Consider the following 17,874-nt stretch of genomic DNA (forward strand, 5'->3'; position numbering starts at 1 on the left):
TATCCAAAAAATGTCATTTTATCCACAATAATTTGTGCAACATTGTCCTTTTGCAAAAATTAAAAACGGTTTTTCAATGTGACGATAAACAAGATTTAATACAAATATAGTTGCACTCTCAAACAAGGGTAGAAGGATTTCTACCCGATAGTTGAAAATTATTTACAAAAAATTTCATTCGATCCTCAATAATCTCCGCAACCATTGTCACTTGCAAAATTGTAAATTTTACTGCAATGTGATAATGAACAAAACATCATGCAAATATAGTTGTACTCTCAAATATGAGATTTAAACCTTAGAGCTAAAAATATATTCTAAAAAAATGGCATTTGATCTGCAATGTTATTCACAATTCATAGTAAAAATGACTAAAAATATTGTAATGTAGCGATAAATATTTCTTCCATAAAAAAAAATCAACAAATCTTTAATCATTGTTCTTCCTTTTTTTTCTTCCATTTGAACATTTTAGTCATCCATGCTTCTATCATTTACATTTTGTTTTCAACGAACCCATCACAAAGTCTATCCGATTGTTTTATACAATAACCTTCTTAATCTAACAAATTAGTATTAAAAAATAAAATAATCGAAATTCTTTATATATATATATATATATATATATATATATATATATATATATATTAGTGTATGCATAAAAATCAAAGTCTTCATCGTAATTTTTTTTGACGACATAGATGGTTGTTAGTTTGATAATTTTCATATCATCAAGTAGAACCTGCATTTGACAATATGAAATTGTATGTCTAATTGGTGTAGGGGATGCTCGACATGAGCAGTAGTCATGGTCTCCATCTCATCCTTCAGATTTTGAATCTAGGCTCGAGGTTCAACAAACTCGACATTAATTGTGTCCATCTCGGTTGTCACTACAACAAAAAAGACTTTCGGCGACGCTTAAAAAGACTTCTCCCAACCCTTAAAAGCGTCGCCAAAGATATTACCGACACTTATTCTTGCGTCGCCAGAAGCAGGGTGGGCGCAAGTTATAGCAACGCTTAATTAAGCGTCGGTAATATTCATTTAAGCGTTGCTAAAGGTCTATTTAATTTTTAAGAATTCTTAATATTATAATATTAATTTATTTTTTACAATTTTATCTTAATATTTATTTATTTTTCTATTAAATTAAATATTCATCAAGAAAAATTATTTTATACTTGACATTTTTAATTATAACAAAATTAACATAAATTCTCTTAACACGATTATATAATAAAATCACAATTATCTCATAATATCATACCATAATCAAAAGATTCAAAAGATTCAAAAGATTTCAAACAAACAAAATAGTTTTGAACAATAAAGTTGAAATAGAAAACTAGAAATTGATGATTTTCATCTACTTGATCATCTTCTTGGGCCTCACTGCAATTATGTAAACGAATATTTTTTTAAGATACGAAATAAAAAATGTATTTTAATGTGAGTTAAATATAGAAAAAATTTGAAAAAAAAACCTGTTTGCTGTGTCCACATTTCTTCTTCCTGACAACTCAATGATGAATATTTCAGTCAGCAATCAATAACATCAAAAGAAAAAACCTAATACAAATGATTAATTTTCCTTCTACAGTATTATAATTCAAACAAAAAGTATAAACTTTCATATAAGCAGATTAACCATATAAAAAGAATAATCACAAGATCCGCACATCTAATATTATAATTAGAGATCTAACAGTGTACTGTCAATTATGAATATTGCAATAATCAAAACAAAAAAGACATAAAAAGGTAAAAAAAATACCTTACGTAGATTCATTTTTGCATAACCTGGAAGATGACAACTCGAGAATGAATTCTTCAGTCAGCCATCAATACCGTCAAAAGAGAAAACCAAAACCAAATGATTAATTTTATATTTACAGTATTTACATTACTATAACTCAAACAAAAATATATAAAACTTTCACATAAGCAGATTAACCATATAAGAAAAAACATCTAATACAAGAAGATAAGAAGAAGAATCACAGGATCCGCACATATAATATTATAATTAGAGTTCTAACAGTGTACTGCCAATTATGAATATTGCAATAATCAAAACAAAAATGACATAAAAAGGTAAAAAAAAATACCTTACGTAGATTCATTTTTGCATAACCTGGAAGATGACAACTCGAGGATGAGTACTTCAGTCCGCTATCAATACCATCAAAAGAGAGAACCAAAACCAAATCATTAATTTTATATTTACAGTACTATAACTCAAACAAAAATATATAAAACTGTCATATAAACAGATCAGCCATATAAGAAAAAACATATAATACAAGAAGATAATAGAAGAATCACAAGATCCTCACATCTAATATTATACTTAAAGTTCTAATACTGTACTGCCAATTATGAATATTGTAATAATCTAAACAAAAAACATAAAAAGGTAAAAAAAATACCTTAAGTAGATTCATTTTCGCATAAAGTGGAAGATGTCTCGACAGCTCCCTTGTCAACCAACAAAGATTCTAACTTATTTATTTGTGCTTGCATCTTTTCTTGGTTAGCAACCATCCTTTTCAATTCTTGTTTTATATCATTAATCTCATCAACCTTTGTTCTACCATCCACAGAAAAGTCAACAGTCCTTAAAGATTTTGGATACGCTTGAAGACCCAATCCTCTCACACGTCCATATGTATCAGGACCAATCACTTGTGAGTATATATCGCTATGAAAAGCTCTTATGTCTTGTCCCTCAGAAGGTGTTTGGATTAACTTGTTTTTAATTGATTCCTAAATGTATTAAATTTAACGTTAATACATTTTTAAACACATATAAAATGTATACGCATAACATTTTTACCGTAGCTCGAGATGAATTGTCATCTAAAGGTCTTCCATCTTTACGAGCTTTATGTGTTTCGAGAAATACATGAGCTCTTGAGTGCTCCAGTCCAGCGCTTGCCTAAAACAATACAAGTAATACATGTTTATAGAATAAATTATTGATGTCATAATTCATATCATTATACCATTTCAGAAGCAACACGAGCAAAACTTTTAGATCCAGATGTATGCGGCATCTTCTGTTTCTCTCGACATCTTTTGTTGATTGAACTATTTCTCTACACAATAAAAATTATAAATTTTATTTATATAACAATCACTATAAATATAGAATCACATTGTCATACCATGTTCTTATCTGAGTACCAAAAATTGACAAGGAAATTCCATTGTACATTTGGAATCCCAACTGGCCTATTCTTTAACAAATCTTCTTTCAACGGATATTTTCCAAAATATCGTGCTTTCAAATCAGATCGATAACCTTTCAATGACCTTCCCAACGATTTTAGTACCCAAATTTCAGCCATTTGAGGTAAATCAAACCTATTCTGTAAAAATAATTAGTATTAACATTAATATAAATAAATAAATATTATGAATGATAAATAATTTACCTTGACCAATTTTATTAGATGGTCTTTCAATTCTTTGGGAAAGCATCTCCAGTCATTATATAACAATGGAGTTATTTCTGCATTTCGCACGAGTGTACCTAAGAAAAAACCCAATGTGCATCCTTCTTGTCCAGTAGGTTGGTTCAAATGATTGAATGATACTGTAATTCTTTTATCACTTGGTAAAGCCCATACATCAGGTAGAGTAGTGGGTCCGCGTACTCTTTTAAGTGGTTGAGAATCTGTATAAAAATACGTTAAAAATTAATAGATACATTTAAAACTAATTAAAAAATAAAAACATAATAACTACCTTGAGTATCACTATGTAAGGCATCAAAAGTAGAAGCATCATGTATTGAATTATTTGATGATGATGGCATACAAGACGTTGATCCATTAGCCGAAAAATCTACAGTATTTAACTTTTTTTTCCGAGCCATTTATCTGCAAATACATTATAAAATATATTAAAACACTATACAAACTCACTTATGAGTCAAACATAAGATGTATAAATATTGGAAGTCTCACTTGGTGATATAAAATTAAGCTAGTTGATTTATAGTTTCTCCTTCAATATCATCTCTAACCCAATCAACATCATCATCTCCTATAATTAGTGAAGACTCCTCAATTTCAATGTGAACCATACTTTGATCTCCCATGTCATAAGTATTTCTAACTTTTAGTTGCCTTGGGAGAAACCAACCAGGATTTGAAACATCTTTAACATATATAACTTGCTGACATTGCGAAGCAAATACAAATGGATCATATGTGAGATATTTTCCTGTGTGTATCAACCTAGAAAAGTTGATCATTGTAAATCCTAAAAGATCTTTTTTTATTCCTGTCTTTTGATCAACATCAGCCCAATCACATCTAAATAATACAATCTTAAATTCATCAGAGTAGTTCAATTCAATGATATCAGTCAAAATTCCATAGTAGACTACATCACCAATGATTGGTCTTCGATCACTCGTACTTGCATAACTATTAGTTTTTGAAATAACCATCACTCCACAATTTTGAGTGCTTAAATTCACTTCAGAATCTTTAGTACGAAATCTATATCCATTTTTCACATCATATGCTCTAAACCTTTTCACGATTCGATGTGGACCTCGAGCAATAATTTTAACTTCTGGAGTTATTCGTCCATTAAATGATAATGACGAGTTGTTGACCTCTTCTTTGAGCCACTCATGGAAACTTTCACAATGTTTTTTTTCAATCTCACGTGGTGATAAACGACGATGACGGTGTAATCTTTTGATTGTAGTATGATGATCTCTGCAAATCATTATTTATGATATTAGTTGTTATAAAATATGTTATCTTTATAAAAAGATATACTTACCTTCGAAATTCTTCAATTATACCACAATTGAATAGAACATATCGATGAGCTTGTATATACGTCATTTCATCCAATGTAATCACGTGTATCGCTCCATAATGTTGTCCCACATTAGGAAATAGACATATTTGCTCATTTGATTGTTGATGTGCATGATTTCTCACAGATTTTTCTCCTATCATTTTATTATCATCGAGATATCGAGCACAAAATGTTAAACACTCGTCCGCAATATATGCTTCAGCTATTGAGCCTTCAGGGCGTGCTTGGTTGCGTACATATGATTTCAATTTTCCCAAGTACCTTTAAGTTAAAATTAATAATAAGATCATTTTCAGATTATTAATAAAAAAATTACAAACTCATTACCTCTCAATTGGATACATCCATCTGAAAAATACTGGACCTGCAAGTTCGACCTCATCTGCTAAATGGACGACCAAATGCACCATAACCGTGAAGAAAGATGGTAGAAATATTTTTTCTAAGTGACATAGTATAACTGGTGCCTTGTCTTGAAGTGATTTTACCTCCGAATTTGATAAAGATTTTGCACATATAGCTTTAAAGTAGTTGCACAACTCTATCAATACTGAAGACACTTTCGATGGCAAAGTATTTCGCAATGAAATAGGGAGAAGCTCTTGCATTAAAACGTGACAATCATGGCTTTTAAGTCCATAAAGCTTGCGTTGACTACGAATACAACGTGAAATATTTGATGCATAACCATCTGGAAGTTTGATATTCTCTAATACTTCTAAAAACTTGTTCATCTCATCTGAAGACATGGTAAAGCATGCTGGAGGGACATAATATCTATCTTGACCTTGTTGTTTGAGCCATAAATCTTTTCTGATATTCATCTTTTGCAAATCAAGACGGGCGTTTGCATTATCTTTTGACTTCTTGTTAACTTTTAATAAAGTATTCACAATGTTGTCACAAACATTCTTTTCAATATGCATAACATCAAGATTGTGACGTAACAAATTGTGCTTCCAATATGGAAGTTCAAAGAAAATGCTCTTCTTTTTCCATGTCTTTTCAAAAACGCCCGTAACTTTCTTATTAAGTTTTCCATAATCAAACTTAATATTTTGCAATTGATCTAAGACTTTTGATCCACACAGCATAGAAGGAGAGGACCTTAATTCTTCTTCACCGTCAAAAGATTTTAAGTCAAATCGATAATTATGACTTCGATCTAGAAAACGTCGATGACCCATATAACAAAACTTTTTGCTATCTAACAAATATTTCGAACAAGTATCTTTGTTACAACAAGGACATGCAAAAGATCCATAAGTACTCCATCCAGACAGATTACCATAGGCTGGAAAATCATTAATAGTCCACATTAAAGTTGCATGTAGTTTAAAAATTTCTTTCTTTGAAGCATCAAAACTCTCCACACCAAACTCCCAAAGTTGTTTCAACTCTTCAATAAGAGGTTGTAAATAAACATCAATGTCATTTCCCGGTCCAGATGGACCGGGAATAAGCAATGACAACATCATATAAGCTTCCTTCATGCACAACCAAGGAGGCAAATTATAAGGCATCAAGATCACAGGCCATGTACTATGATTTACCCTCATTGTTCTAAATGGATTAAACCCATCAGCTGCGAGTCCCAACCTTACATTACGAGAATCTTTAGCAAAATCTGGATAAAGAGAATCAAAAGATTTCCATGCTTTTGAGTCAGCTGGGTGTCGCATTATTCCATCTTTAATGCGTTCCTTATCATGCCACACCATCAAGTTTGAGGTCTTTGATGACACAAAGAGACGTTGTAATCTGGGTATCAAAGGAAAGTGCCTCAATATTTTAGCAGCGACTTTTTTCTTCTTCACTCCACTAGATTTCGAAGATTCTGTTAAGTTGCTTGCTTCGTTATTTTTCCATCGAGAAGTTCCACATTTCAAGCAATTCTCCACCTTGGTGTCTTTGTGTTCTTTCCAAAATAACATACAATTATTTGGACACGCATCGATTTTTTCATACTTAAGACCCAAGTTATCCACAATCTTCTTTGTTTCTTTGTATGAACTTGGAAATGTGTTACTATCCGGGAATGCATCCTTCAAAATTTTCATCAGTGTATCAAATGATTGATTGGACCATCCATGTTGACATTTCACATTATAAACATTCAAAATGAAAGATAATTTGCTAAATGTTTTACACCCAGGCCACAATTCTTCATTAGCATCTTTCAACAATTGATCAAACTTTTGAACATTGGGATTAGAATCTTGAGTATTTGCTTCAACATAGTCATCAAACATGTTTACGTCTTCTTCATCATTTTCATCTACATCCATTCTCGTAGTTTGTTGTAATATTCCTAATGCCTCCTGCACTAACTGGGTCATATCATTATTGGGTGAATCATGTTGCACATTAGGGATAGGTTGAGAAGTTGACTGATTCGATAAAAATTCACCGTGAGAAAACCATGTGCTATATCCACTCATAATTCCATTGACAACTAAATCATCATATATCTCTCCACGAACTTTTAGCTTATTCAACACACATTTCTTACAAGGACAACGAACTTTTCCACCATCTCCACCCTCTCGAAATGCATATTCTAGAAAATTTTCTATCCCATTCAAGTACTCTACACTAAATCTATCATAATTTGACAAATCAATACGATCTCGACTATCCATGTAGTTGTCAACTTAGATAAACCTAAAAAGTTAAGACAAAATTAAAATAAGTAATAGAAAACATAGAATGAAATTGTTAGAGAATAAAAATATAATGGATTAGTTAGCACAAAAACATGATCTAAAGTTAGACTAATGGATTAGTTAGCACAAAAACATGATCTAAAGTTATAAATGAGAAGTTTGTGGTTTAACAAGAAGGATGCAGCTAAAGGTATAATATAACTTATTTGGTCCACCTGAACCAAAAACGAAAGAGAAATTTGGACAGATCATACACAACTATTGGATCATTCTATGTGATATTCCTTTTATGCATATTGATACGTAAATGTTCTGAAATCGTAATATCAGTATAGCATTTATGTAGATCGACAAATTCATACAAAAATACATGTCCATGGAAAGAAAAGAGAAGTGAGAAAAACCTGGACAGCAAGAGCAAAAAGAGAGCAATATAATGTAGATTCCTAGAGAAGCATTTAACTCTTCTTGGAAGCAATCCAGTCAGTCTATTCTCTTTGAGTCAACTGAGATTCCTATTATCATCAACAATAGCGGGATTCACGTGAGACAAAAATTAATGGGCCACTCCAAACAATCGACAATATATTATTATATAATAACATATTTTGGTATTAACATATTTTGGTATTAAAGAAAGGAGGTCGATGTTGTACGCAACTGAAGAAGAACATGAAGTTAATCTAAGAGATTAAATGTCAAGTTTCATTTTCACTTCTAAAAAATAATGGTATGTTTTTAAGTCATTTTAAAATAATAATAATAAATAAAAAGGAAAAATGTTATAAATAATATAAGACTAAACGAGAAATTAATTAGGAAGTAACATACATGATACATCTACAATTATCAACCAGACAACTTAATTCTTATTTCTGAGTTCATTTTAGAACAATTTGCTACAAAAAAATTGTGATTTATTAAATACATTGCAACTGTTGTTAAAAGGAAACATTAATACTTGATAATTGAATTCCAACTATAAACAAAAACCTAGAAAAATTCCATGTCAATGTTGTGTTTACTCCATATATAGTTAAAGAACAAGAAAACCTTCAAAACTAATAAATATACTTTATTAAACTTTATAAATCAAATAAAACCGGTTCTCATTTGTCGTACATGTTTAAGTAGCTAAGAATAGAAGAAACCAAGAACAAAAAGCGGTAAATTATACAGGATTTTTGTGTAATCGATCAACCAAGTATTTACAACATAATAAATCAAATGATCAATGGAATTTTTGTGTAAAGCTATAGCACGTTGAAGTGAAAAAATATCTTCCTCATACCACAAGATGTGCCTAAATTTTCAACTATTATATAGACAAATGGCTCATTGGGAATACTCTAGATTCAAAACAAGCTCGAAACTGCTACAAAATATGAAATAATTTCCTCATACAACAAGTTTTTTGGCCATGTGTAAAACTTAGCCTTCACATTGCATATTCCCTCGTCTAATTGGACCATGAACAAATCTTACTATAAGTTTATCAAAAATAACAAATTGATTATCAATACTCAAATTATTCAAGGAAATGAAGAACATACTGTAACTAGTACTACATTATCCATTGCACAAATCTATATGGATTACAATAGAAATAGCAAGCTACAAGAAACGTTAGAAAAGTATTTATATAAATAATGATGGATCATCTTAAACAATGGCATATCTACTAATGGAATATCTACTAATGGAATATCCTAAGTGACAACACATGTTGTTCCAACTAATGGAATATCTACTAATGGAATATCCTAAGTGACAACACATGTTATTCCAGCTTTCCTAAGTCTGCAGACCCGTTAATCGAGCTAAATCCATCCATTGCTGTCAACCAAACCCACATCAGATCATTCATTAAAATACTAAATCCACATTAATTTATAAACATTATAACAGAATAATCAATCAATCGATCACCTGTGTTCCCAATATGAGTTGATTGCAGTAGTTTATTTAAAAACCATTTTAAATAACACCCAAAAATAAGTTCCAAGTTTATGATCCAACTTAAATTATGAATAAAAAAACCCAGCAATAAATCAAAATAAGGATATACCCTAAGAAAAATAAACTACTGTCATGTATCTTGTTCAATCAAGAAAACAATATCATAAGCCAAGGGTAAAAAATAAATATCAGAATATCTACTAATGGAATATCCTAAGTGACAACACATGTTGTTCCAACTAATAGAATATCTACTAATGGAATATCCTAAGTGACAACACATGTTGTTCCAGCTTTCCTAAGTCTGCAGACCCGTTAATCGAGCTAAATCCATCCATTGCGGTCAACCAAACCCACATCAGATCATTCATTAAAATACTAAATCTACATTAATTTATAAACATTATAACAGAATAATCAATCAATCAATCGATCACCTATGTTCCCAATATGAGTTGATTGCAGTAGTTTATTTGAAAACCATTTTAAATAACACCCAAAAATAAGTTCCAAGTTTATGATCCAACTTAAATTATGAATAAAAAAACCCAGTAATAAATCAAAATAAGGATATACCCTAAGAAAAATAAACTACTGTCATGTATCTTGTTCAAATCAAGAAAACAATATCATAAGCCAAGGGTAAAAAATAAATATCAGAATGCAGATTAAAGATGCAGATTAAAGATGAAAACCCTAATTGATGAGAAGAAAACTCAGCAGAGTAATAAAAGAAGAGAAATTTAAGACTTGTGAAACCCTATGACAAACAAATCAACAATGTTCTTCTATTTTATTTCTATATCGCATTCATATATCGGCAGGAATTTCAGTAATTTACATTTCACAATGAATCAAACTTACATGACCTGATCTATAAGTAGATTTCTCTCCAACCGATTGAGCGCTAGAGAAGAAGACGCAATTAGGCTCCAATCCAGAAACGAAGTTGGACCAGATTTCTTTTTTGGTAGGGTTGAAATTGAAACGGAACTAGGCTGCGAGTATTAGAGTTTTGTAGGAATCAGGATTGGATAAGGCTGAACAGAATTGGATTGAATAATAGGCATTGATTCTTACCTAGAATCATCGATAACTTCCTTGATCTTAGACCTACAAAGCGCGTATTTAACTAAACACCAGTAATCATCACCTAATCCGAAGTAGCTACAAAGTAAACCCGACCTAAAAATCAAAGAAGGAACAAACCCATAGACAGAAAGAGGCAGCACTTAATATAATCGTTCCTCAATACTAAAATCAAAAGATCTAACAAGAAGGAATAACATTTTCATAAATGAAAGATACACGAATCAAATGCAGACATTGATTCTTACCTAGAATCATCGATAACTTCCTCGATCTGAATAATGAGTTAATCCGCCATTGGTTCGGAGTTCGGACTAGTCGTCGTCTATACGAAGTTGTGTAGACTGCAGAGAGAAAGATGGTTCAGAAATGAATATTCACTGAAGATAGTTACGCATTTATATAATCGATTGGATACGCGCGCACGGTTTATTATTAGGCAAAACACTAGGTCGGATAAGAATGTAACTAACCTCGTGTGCGCGACAATCTGGCTGCGGAGAGTCGAAGGATGATAGTGTAGATGAAGGCAAACCCTAATGGTTGGAGAAGAATGTAACTATCCTTGTGCGCGCGACAATCTTGTGGCAGAGAGAGGAGAGTCGAAGGATCAGAGATTAATGGATTTTTTTTTCTGATTTGATAACCATTATACAAAGATATGTGAAACGGCAGAGAGGAGAGTTGAAGGATAGAGTAAGCGGGATATGTGAAACGGCAGAGAGGAAAGTTGAAGTATCAAGGTGGTGAAACGGCAGAGATTAATGGTTTTATGTAATTTGATTAATGGTTTTATGTAATTTAATATCCATCTGGCAAAATCTGTTAAGAAAGAAAATGGCTTCTAGAAGGACCCGTAAAAACTCATTTCTAATTTTAAAATATATATAAGTTAAATTTTTATTATTAAATATAATATAATGTTTAATTTATTTATTTTTAGTTATATTATTTTTTATTTAATTAAATTTAAATACTAATTACATAAAAGATAAATATTAATAAAAAAAATTAATAATGTTATAAAAAATTTAAAAATTATGAATTCAATTTTAATGTAAATAAAATTTTAATTCAAATTTAATTAAAAAAATTAAAAAAATGAAATAAAATATTTATAAAGTTTAAAAAATAAAACATAAAAAATATTAAATTTAGAATAATTAAATTTCAAGGTTTTAACAAAGTTTGTATATAAAAAAAATAAAAATAAAAATAAAGGTGGTGGTATATATATATAAAGGTTGGCAAAAGTTTTTCTTTTTATAACTTTTACCCACGCTTGATAAGCGTTGGCATATAAGGGTGGCTGAAGGTATATTTTGTTGTAGTGTGTGGTGACATTAGTGTCAGATGACATGTCGACCTCCTCATCGTTGGTTAGGTCGTACATAAGAGCTTCGTCGTCGGGAGTGATTGAAGAACGAAAATAACTTAATCCAAATTGTGTATAAATCATTATGACGATTTGGTAGGAATGGAAGAGACGTTGAGAAATAAATGAAATTAATAAAAAAAAACGGAATTTATGAGGTAAGGGAGACGAAAGAATAGAGTAATCGGATGAAATGATGTTGAAAAGAAAAACTAATCAAATTAATTTAATAAGAAATGGAACTAAAGTTACATTAAAGCTTACTAATATTGGAAATAAATAATTAAGTACAAATTTATATTTTTAAATATAAAAATAAGTTACTTACATATTACTAATATTTAGAACAATAATTTAAAAACTATTAATTATTATTGCAATTTAGTTTGTAATGATAATTTAACATAGAGTTGCATAATTAGTAACATGCTTATGTTTGCAACTTTAACCATCTTATTTATATATATAATGATGCTTAATTTTTAAAGTGTCCGGATTGTCGGATCGAGAGCTGTAGTTAATTTTGATATATGTGAGAGTAAATGGATACTTGGGTCGGATTGTGGGTTGATCCGCCCATAAACTTAAAACGGTTAAAAATAAAATTAAAAATGTTATAGATATGGTTCGAACTTACAACCTAACAAAACAAGAACAACCTTTTAACCAACTAGGCTAATAACATTTCATATTTTAAACTCAACCCTAAAATTGGTTAAATGTGTGACATTTTAACAATATAAGTTCAACTTTTTATCTAACTAATCTATATATATATATATATATATAATGATGCCTAATTTTTAAAGTATCCGGATTGCCGGGTCGAGAGTTGTGGTTAATTTGGATATATGTGAGAGTAAATGGATATTTTGGTCGGATTGTGGGTTAACCCGCCTATAAACTTAAAACGGTTAAAAATAAAATTAAAAATGCTATAGGTATGGTTCGAACTTGCAACCTAACAAAACAAATACAACATTTTAACCAACTAGACTAATAACACTTCATCTTTTAAATTCAACCCAAAATTTGATAAATGCGTGACATTTTAACAATATAAGTTCAACTTTTTAACTAACTAATCTATATATATATATATATATATAATGATGCTTAATTTTTAAATTGTCCGGATTGCCGGGTCGAAAGCTGTGGTTAATTTGGATATATGTGAGAGTAATGGATACTTGAGTCAGATTGAGGGATGACCCGCCCATAAAAATTTTACCGTAATATTTTTTTCACAATTTTTTATATTATTTCTCGTGCAAATGCACGGGATACATGCTAGTTTATATAATGTGTCACAATATATTATGGAAATCGATAGTTGCTAAATAATTTGTAAATATTGATGTTATTAAATATTAGTGATACTATTAGCATCTTTCTTTGGTTTGTGTTACTAAATTTCTTATAAATAAATAAATATATATATATATATATAACTTTAGAAAAATTATAATATTTTTAAATTATATATTAATTTTCCTTCCTACTAATATTATATTTTATATTCTCTCATATTATATATATCTATAAATTTTTATTTATTATATTTAATTTGTGTATTTTATCTCCCATCATATATATAATACATTTTATAATAACTTTTAGGAAAAAAGCTCACTTAGACGTATGTACCTGTACAACTAGCTCACTTAGACGTATGTACTAATAAAAAGTTATTTAAACCTATGTACTATTAAAAATTGACTCATTTAGTCTCTTTTAATAACCATAGTTAACTTTTATTTTTAAATTTATATATTTATTAATTAAATATTAATATATTTTCTCTCTCCTTCTTTTTAATTAATTAAACTAAGTAATTTATTTTATTCTTAAATTTTTTATTATTTTAATATTAATTTCTCTTTTATATTTCATCTTTTGTTTTATTCATTTTTATTTCTTATATTTCTTAAATTCTCATTTTTTAAAAACAATTTAACAACTTATTTATGAATTTTATGTTTTCCTGTAATATTTTTTTTGAAGGATTTTTTCTTATTTAATTTAATATAATAAAAATGAAAAGGAGTTTTTTTCTTATTTAGTTTAATATAAATAAAAATAAAATTAATATTTTTTTATTTAATTTTTATTCACTACTTATATTAGTAGTAAATGAATTGTTTTGTCTAATATTTGATTATTACTCTTTTGGTGTTTGATGAATGAGTTTTTATTATTATTCAATTCTTAATTATTAATTAATTTATTTTTGTGTTGAAGGATTTTTATTGTTGAAAGAATTTTCATTGTTATATTCAATTATTGGGATCAAACAATTTTAAAATAATTAATAATTAATGTGAATATAAAAAAATATATATAAAAAAGAAGAAAAAATATAGAGTTCAAATAATTAATGATGAATGCTAATATATATAAAATAAAATTAAAATAATCAATCATAAATACTCAAATAGAAATAATAAAAAATTTGAAATAAAAATAAAAATAAAGGGTTCATTTATTAGTAATAAATGAAAAGGAAAGAGAGAGAAAATATATTAATATTTAATTAATAAATATATAAATTTAAAAATAAAAGTTAACCATGATTACTAAAAGAGGCTAAATAAGTCAATTTTTGATAGTACATATGTTTAAATGAACTTTTATTAGTACATACGTCTAAGTGAGCTAGTTGTACAAGTACATACGTCTAAGTGAGCTTTTTTCCAATAAACAAACATTTAGATATAGTGAAGTTACTACGGAGAAAGATAAAAAAAAATCATTTGTTTTTTTAAATGATTTTGGTTTAAAATTAATATGATGGCAATATGAACAATATATGTAGAAGAAATAATTCATGAACACTCACAACTTATAATATATATTACTATTCTAACTTTTATATATATATATATATATATATATTCTATTGTTTGGTCAGCTCGTTTGGCAGCTGGGCCTAATAAATTAATAAAGTCTATTAGGGCATACTTAATTGAAAGAAAAAAAAAACACAGTAGTTTTAGTTGGTTTTTTTCTCTCTCCCTCTTCCAGCAGTTCTTCCTCCATTGAAGCAGCAAGTTTCTTCTTCTGATTTTCTTTATCTCTTCTCCATTTGGTTAGTCATCTTTAGTGATGATGATAATGTATGTGAATGACAAATTAGGATGAGGTTAATTGATAATTTTGATTAGATTACCTCTAAGCTTGTATTGAACAACATTGTATACTCATTTGATATAGTGAATGATTTAAGTGGCCGAAGTGTCCTGTGGTTTTTACCTAATTTGGGTTTTCCACGTAAAATTTTGGTGTCTTGTTCTATGTTTCTTTGATTGTTTGATTGTTTGATGCTCAATTGAATTGGCTGCCTATTTGATTATACAGAAGGGGAAAAAGAATTGTTAGGCCTTTGTTGTAGCTTGTCTATTTCTGGATTGCTAAACATGTGCTATTATTCGATTTCTCCAATAAGTGGTATCAGAGATGAGTTCGTTTGGTGGTGATTCTTGTATAATTCAAATGGAAGAATCGTTGAGTAGTAATGGAACGATGATCAAACTCACAGCTACCAATTACACAATTTGGAAGTCACGGATGGATGACTTATTGTGTAATTATGATTATGAAGACACTATTTTGGGTGATAAAGGCAAACCAGAGGCTATGACAGATGCAGATTGGAAGAAGCTGAATAGAAAGGCAGTTGGTAAAATCAGGCAATGGGTTGACAACAGTGTGTATCAGCATGTGGCTACTGAAGTTAATGCTCATAAAGTGTGGACTATTTTGAGTGAGATGTATGAGAAAAACAACACTCAAAACAGAGCATTTCTATTTAGGAAGCTTTGCTCGTTGAAATATCAAGATGGGTCTTCTATGTCTGAGCATCTAAATGCTTTTCAGGGGATTCTAAATGAGTTGGCTGCGATAGGAATGAAATTTGATGATGAGCTTCATGCTATGTGTTTGATTAATTTCCTGCCTAATAGTTGGGAGACACTTGTGGTTTCAATTACTAATTCTGTTCCACAAGGTAAGCTCACTTTGAAAATGATGAAAGAGAGCGTGTTGAATGAAGAGGCTAGAAGAAAAGAACAGGGCTTCTCAACTCCAAGTCAGGTGTTCGTGACTGAAAAAAGGGTAGAAGTAAAAGTAAAACTCCAAAGAATCGCAGTGACAATTCAGACAGGTCACGGGGAACATGCAGCTCGAGAAAAGAAATTACATGTTATCATTGTGGTAAGCCAGGACACAAGAAGTATTAGTGCAGATCTTTAAAGTGGGAACAAAAGGAGAATAAGCAAGATGGAAGTAGCAAGGTTGCAGATGTGGGTGGTAACGACATCGATATTGTTTACGACAATGATAGTATCAACCTTGTTTCTCAAGATACACAATGGGTGGTAGACTCGGGTGCTTCTTATGATGTCACCAATCGTTGTGATATATTTGCTTCTTACACTAGTGGACAGTTTGGTTCAGTGGCGTTGGGAAACCATGTTACGTGTAAGATTGTTGGAAAAGGAGATATCTGTTTGGATACTAACACTTCGTGCAAGCTATTATTGAAGAATGTTCGACATGTTCCCGATATTCGGATGAATTTGATCTCTACTGGTATTCTTGATGATGAGGGCTATCATAGTTACTTTGGTGAAGGAAAATAGAAACTCACCAAGGGGTTTTTGGTGATAGCTTAAGGAAAGAAGGTCGGTTCTCTTTATGTGACAGAGACTAAGTCTTATGGGAGAGAAGAAAATGCAGTTAATGATTGTTCAGCACAGCTTTGGCATAAGAGACTTGGTCACTTAAGTTAGAATGGCATGCGAGTTCTCTCCAAGACAATCGATCTTCAGGACTTAAAGTCCACAGATTTGAAGACATACACAGATTGCTTAGTTGGTAAGCAACATAGAGTTTCCTTCCAAAGTTTCTCTCCATCTAGGAAGCCCAATATCCTAGATATGGTTCACACAGACATATGTTTTATGGATTCCTTGGCTTTAGGTGATGCTCATTATTACATCACTTTTATCGATGATTGCTCAAGGAAGGTGTGGGAATATTTCTTGAAGACTAAGGATCAAGCATTGGATTACTTCAAGTTGTTTCATGCTGAAGTGGAGAGAGAAGCTGGGAAGAAGTTGAAATGTGTTCGTTCGGACAATGGTGGCGAATACAGAGGACCATTTGTGGAATACTGTAAAAGTCATGGGATCAAGCTTTTGAAGACTGTGCCAAAAACACCTCAACAGAATGGAGTTGCAGAGAGGATGAACAGGTCTATCAATGAGAGAATTTTGTATATGTTGTCTCATGTTAAGTTGCCAAAATCCTTTTGGGGAGAGGCAATGAAGACAACGATTGATCTAATAAACCTTTCACCCTCAACTCCTTTAGATGGCGACGTTCCAGAAAGAGTTTGGAGAGGTAAAGACGTCTCTTATGATCACTTGAGAGTTTTTGGTTGTAAAGTGTTTATTCATGTTCCTCGAGATGAGAGAGCTAAGCTTGATAGCAAGACGGGACAGTGTATCTTTATTGGGTATGGCCACAGAGAATTTGGGTACCGATGTTGGGATCCGATTAACAAGAAACTCATTAGAAGCAGAGATGTGGTATTCTTTGAAGATCAGACCATTGAAGACTTTGAGAAAAAAGAAAAGCAAAGTCTTCGGAGAAAGAATTGCCCGATAATGGTAGAATTCGCACACCACAATCACAGCCCAATGATATGGAAAATGCCCAAGTTGAGGTTGATGAGACTCCTCTAGTTGATGCTGAGCCAATAGAGGAAGCTGAACAAGATGATGATAGTTCTCTAGAGCCATCCGATTATCAGCATATTAAAAGATCTAGTAGGCAGCAACAACCTTCTAGTAGGTATCCTCCCAATGAGTATGTGATGTTGACTGACGGGGGAGAACCAAAAACCTATCAAGAAGTATTGTCTCATGAAAACAA

General features: G+C 30.6%; 2 protein-coding genes across 2 annotated transcripts; both read right to left on the bottom strand.

Moving 5' to 3' along the window:
• Nucleotides 1–2,433: 2,433 nt before the first annotated feature.
• On the bottom strand, nucleotides 2,434–3,883 carry LOC124913369. The gene is made up of 6 exons (XM_047453957.1): nucleotides 3,754–3,883; nucleotides 3,441–3,682; nucleotides 3,171–3,374; nucleotides 3,009–3,101; nucleotides 2,840–2,941; nucleotides 2,434–2,769 (listed from the first exon to the last, which is right to left on the bottom strand). The coding sequence occupies exons 1-6, from the start codon at nucleotides 3,881–3,883 to the stop codon at nucleotides 2,434–2,436; spliced, it is 1,107 nt and encodes a 368-aa protein (XP_047309913.1).
• A 105-nt stretch (nucleotides 3,884–3,988) lies between these two features.
• On the bottom strand, nucleotides 3,989–7,490 carry LOC124913370. The gene is made up of 3 exons (XM_047453958.1): nucleotides 5,176–7,490; nucleotides 4,807–5,109; nucleotides 3,989–4,739 (listed from the first exon to the last, which is right to left on the bottom strand). Exons 1-3 carry the CDS (start codon nucleotides 7,488–7,490, stop codon nucleotides 3,989–3,991), a joined length of 3,369 nt encoding a protein of 1,122 aa, XP_047309914.1.
• Nucleotides 7,491–17,874: the final 10,384 nt, after the last annotated feature.

Source organism: Impatiens glandulifera, chromosome 8, assembly GCF_907164915.1.
Source record: "Impatiens glandulifera chromosome 8, dImpGla2.1, whole genome shotgun sequence".
Taxonomy (NCBI): Eukaryota; Viridiplantae; Streptophyta; class Magnoliopsida; order Ericales; family Balsaminaceae; genus Impatiens; species Impatiens glandulifera.